The 4,595-nt window shown below is 47.4% G+C and overlaps 1 protein-coding gene across 1 annotated transcript in view; it reads left to right on the top strand.

Moving 5' to 3' along the window:
- LOC103613937 (transitional endoplasmic reticulum ATPase) overlaps positions 1–4,595 on the top strand; it is a gene marked incomplete at its 5' end in the record, with an annotated part of 34,834 nt that overhangs the window by 29,229 nt on the left and 1,010 nt on the right. Inside the window, 3 exons of the mRNA XM_008631803.2 lie at positions 1,287–1,595; positions 3,130–3,285; positions 3,631–3,785. Of these exons, the coding sequence (XP_008630025.1) occupies positions 1,287–1,595; positions 3,130–3,285; positions 3,631–3,785 (620 nt within the window). The remainder of the gene's footprint in view (positions 1–1,286; positions 1,596–3,129; positions 3,286–3,630; positions 3,786–4,595) is intronic.

Genomic DNA, 4,595 nt, shown 5'->3' with positions numbered 1-4,595 from the left:
CCTCAGGTAAGCCAGCAGCCAGCTGCACCCTTCCCCCTCCTCCTACTCCCGGACACATCTTTTGTTCTATCAAGTATCGGTAGTTATTGTCTCTTAGCAACAAATGGGACAAAATTCCCTGAAAGAAAGAAAAAAAAAAAAAAAAAAAAAAGGAAAAATCCTAACCTCCAACAAGGGCCTTGTGTTCTGAACGTGTGCTAAGGATGGAGAATCACTGACTTCTCTGGGCCTTGTGCTAGTGTTTGAGCTCTCACACTGAGAAGAATTTTTCCCCCCTTATTTCTAACTGGGATTTTCTTTGCAGCCATTTGTGTCTCTGGTCTTTCATCCTTTTGCTGTGCATTTTGAAGAAGGATATAGCTCCCTTTTCTCTATAACTCTACATATTAGGTAGCTGAAGACAGATTGAATTTCCCCCTTTCATTTGATATTTCTTACCTACTGATACTCAAGTGCCTAAATAACCAATTGATGTCCCCAGATCCTGGAGAGAGAGTTCTGGTCTGGGCAAATTGGCTCCAGCTTTTCCTCTAGGCATTGGAGTTACCACCCTTCTGCCTGGTTTACAGTCCTCTTAGGTTTGGGGAAATGCAGCTGCTTGTTCAGGAGAATTTAATTGAATGTGTCAGGAAAACAAATCCACAAACACCAGAGGTTTATGTCCAAAAAGGAGACAGAGGAGTCCTGTTACTTTGTTCGAATAAAGGGAGAGGCCATGGGGCATTTCCCCTGGGGTCTCTCAAATTTTTGGAGGGCACAGCCTCCTATTTATCCTAACTTCCCGACCACATTTCCCTCTCTCTTTCCCCATTGGCTGAGGTACTTGAGAGGTACAGACTTCCCAAAACGCCTAATACCTAAGACTCCCTTCTAATGTATAACCCCCCCCCCTTTATTTTAATTCTTATGGTTCTTCTCATTGTTTCTTTCATATCTCAATATCCAATTTCATTTATTAGCAGACCTATAGTTTATTTGTAAAGACAAATCTCTTTCCATTCATCAATCAGTGGAATCCTTCCCATTGTTTCTTTTATCTCTCAGTACTAGTTTTATCTTCCAGCAGGCCCATGGCTTATTTGTAAAGACAAGTCCCTCATTCCTTTCAAGTGTTTGTGTGGCAGGAGTGGTTCTATAGCAACTCCTCCAAGCTGTCCTTTCGGCAGCAGAGCTCTGGTGTACTCCTCTAAGCTGCTTTAAATGTAGGGTAGGCTTAGTGTGAAGTCAATGTGCTCCTCACCTAGTGGTATTAACATGGAGTAATTGTTCCCATTTGCTTTTTGCAGGCTCGCCAAGCAGCCCCGTGTGTGCTCTTCTTTGATGAGCTGGACTCCATTGCCAAGGCCCGAGGTGGGAATATCGGCGACGGTGGCGGTGCTGCAGATCGTGTCATCAACCAGATCCTAACTGAGATGGATGGAATGTCCACCAAGAAAAACGTCTTCATCATCGGTGCCACCAACAGGCCAGACATCATTGACCCAGCCATCCTGCGCCCCGGCCGCCTGGATCAGCTCATCTACATCCCCCTGCCTGATGAAAAGTCCCGGGTTGCAATTCTTAAGGCCAATCTGAGGAAATCACCAGTTGCCAAGGTAGGACCTGTGCTTTGACTGTGTCTGGCTTTGGTTTGCTATAGGCTGCACATGCTCCTCTAAAGCTGGGGATAGAGCAGAGGGCTTGTGACTGCTCCATGCAATCCAGAGCTGGGAAACCTTCAGTCCCTGAAGGATGGAAGTGAAGTAGTAGGGGGAGGCTTGAGCTCTGAGACTAGGTATTAATGAAGCTAGGTGTTGGTGTGCAAGCACAGCAGGTCTTTGTCACATGGTGGAGTTCTGCCCACAGCGTGGGAATAGGAAAGCCTGTTATGGCAAGATGGAAAAGATTCTTGTATTCTGAAAGAAAAGTAAATGTAGAAAACAGGTGGGAAATGGAAATTGAAGAGGAACTACTGAAGTTAATTGTTGCTGAACTGAATTGTTGCAAGAGCTATGTTCCTTGCCTAGGAAGCAGGCAATAATGAAACTGATAGTTAATCAGAGAAAAGCAGATGTCAAGTGAGAGCTCAAGTTATTTTATGCCAAGCTTACCTTTTTAGGTGTTGTTGGGAAGGAAAGCGTCAAAGGAGGTTGCAGTACTACTCCCTCAGTTGAAGGGAAGGAGCAGAAGGTTGGTTGTCTTGGTCTGCCTGTGTGTCATTCTTATTTCTAGTCTGGCAGTGTTTCATTTGACTCCTAATGCTGAGACCTGAGTAAATCATATCCTAAATCCACAAGACAACCTGCCTCTTCTTGAGGGTAAAAAATGCAGAGGCATTTTCCCCCCTCTACTCTACTCTTGTGAGACCCCACCTGGAGTACTGTGTCCAGCTCTGGGGCCCCCAGCACAGGAAGGACATGGACCTGTTGGAGTGAGTCCAGAGGAGGCCACGAAGATACTCAGGGGGCTGGAGCCCCTCTGCTATGAAGACAGGCTGAGAGACCTAAGGCTGTTCAGCCTGGAGAAGAGAAGGATCTGGGGAGACTTCATTGCAGCCTTCCAGTACCTAAAAGGGGCTTACAGGAAAGATGGGGAGGGATTCTTTGTCAGGGTGTGTAGTGATGGGACAAGTGTAAATGGCTTCACACTGACAGAGGGCAGGGTTAGATGGGATACTGGGAAGAAATCTTTTACTGTGAGGGTGGTGAGGCCCTGGCACAGGTTGCTGAGAGAAGTTGTGGATGCCCCATCCCTGGAAGTGTTCAAGGCCAGACTGGATAGGGCTCTGAGAAGCCTAGTCTAGTGGAAGGTGTCCCTGCCCATGGCAGGGGGGGTGGAACTAGATGATCTTTGAGGTCCCTTCCAACCCAAACCATTCTGTGATTTACAGTTGCTTCCCAGGGTCTCGCTGGGTGTGTGGGGAGTATGGCCTGCCTTTATATGTGGTTAACTTTTCCCAAAACCAAGAACCTTAACAGCTCATCTTTTCAAAATTGGCCAAAGTTAAGGCAGCACCTTTATACCATGAGATCTAAAGACACTTTTTTGTCACCTGAGGGTGTAAGGTATGAAGGACAGGCCTCTCTTGGGGGTTGTTTTTTGTTTGTTTTGTTGTTGTTTTTGTTTTGTTTGGTTTTTTTTTTCCACTAGGATGTTGACCTGGATTTCCTAGCTAAGATGACCAATGGCTTTTCGGGGGCTGACCTGACAGAAATTTGCCAGCGTGCCTGCAAACTGGCCATCCGCGAATCCATCGAGAGTGAGATCAGGCGAGAGCGTGAGAGGCAGACCAACCCTTCTGCCATGGTGAGTGGGATACTCCCAGCTTTCCCCATTTATGACACAGGCAGCCTACCTCTGTCTGTGGGTGAGGCAGGATGCATTCCTCTTCATAATCCTCGGGTGGGGATGAGTGGGGTCTCAGCACAGAGCATGGAATGGGAGCATGAGGCCCTCCTGAGGTACCTCACTGTCAGCATTGCTCAGAAGGCTGGCCCCTGCTGCAGCCCTGACTTAGTCTGCCACAGTGTCTCTCTCTAGCTCCAACTTTGGTGGGTGTTGGAACCTCCTGATCTAGCGGGAGGTTGTGGGTGGCTGTTGGGCCACAGAGCTTGGGCATGCAGCTCACCTGGTCCCTCTGTCCTGCTGCAGGAAGTGGAGGAGGATGACCCAGTTCCCGAGATCCGCAGGGATCACTTTGAGGAGGCCATGCGCTTTGCTCGCCGCTCTGTCAGTGACAACGACATCAGGAAATATGAGATGTTTGCGCAGACCCTACAGCAGAGCCGTGGCTTTGGCAGCTTCAGGTAACCATGGGAAGGGCAGTGTGGCTCAGTTAACCCCAGAACAGAGTATTGAGGCATCTTTCTGCTGGATTCTGGGTAACAAATTCCCTCTTCCACTGCGTTTTCCCATTCTCCCCAGCATGTACAGCAGCAAGCTGAGTGTGTGGCAGGTGTAGGCTGTGCTGCAGGTTGGTTGTAGCTGCTCTGTTAGTGCTCCTGAAGTCTAACAACTCTTTTTCCTTTAACACAAGTTTCTTGGTTTAAGACAATTTAAGGGGGACACTAAAATGAGTTACCTCCCCTTATAGCTTTAAATAATCCCTTTCTACCAATAAGGAGAGATGAATATGAGTAGATATAAGTGAAAAAATAACAGTTTACTAAAAAAACAAAACAGCAACAGGCAAAAAATAACGGTGATAAACACTAGTTACAAAGTTGCTAAATCTCACAGAGTCCCCAGGAAGAAAGAGAAACTCAAAATGGTGGAGTAACCCCCCTGAAGATGGTGCCCTCTACAGATGACCACATGTGGGGAAACAAAGGCAAAATGGTTTAACCTCCACCCATAAATGGAGAGGAGGTCCCCTTAATTGTCTCATGGCAGAGAGTCCTCTCTCTGGGCCATGTGTTTGAGAGAGAGGACAAAGAAATCAACATGGCAAACAAGCCTCCACAGTTCCAAAGCTCCCTCCCCCCTCAAACAAACAGCAGGAGCAGGGGAAAACAAAACCTGGGAAAACTTTCTGTCCAAAAAGAGTCAATGCTGCCAGGGAGCTGATATAGGCTCTCGTGGTGGCTCAGCAGGCTTTCTCTCTCTCTCTCTCTCTC

This window comes from Corvus brachyrhynchos, unplaced genomic scaffold (genome assembly GCF_000691975.1).
Source record: "Corvus brachyrhynchos isolate BGI_N302 unplaced genomic scaffold, ASM69197v1 scaffold781, whole genome shotgun sequence".
Classification (NCBI taxonomy): Eukaryota; Metazoa; Chordata; class Aves; order Passeriformes; family Corvidae; genus Corvus; species Corvus brachyrhynchos.
The sequence above is the reverse complement of the archived record's forward strand: the minus strand, read 5'-3'. Positions and strand labels throughout refer to the sequence as shown.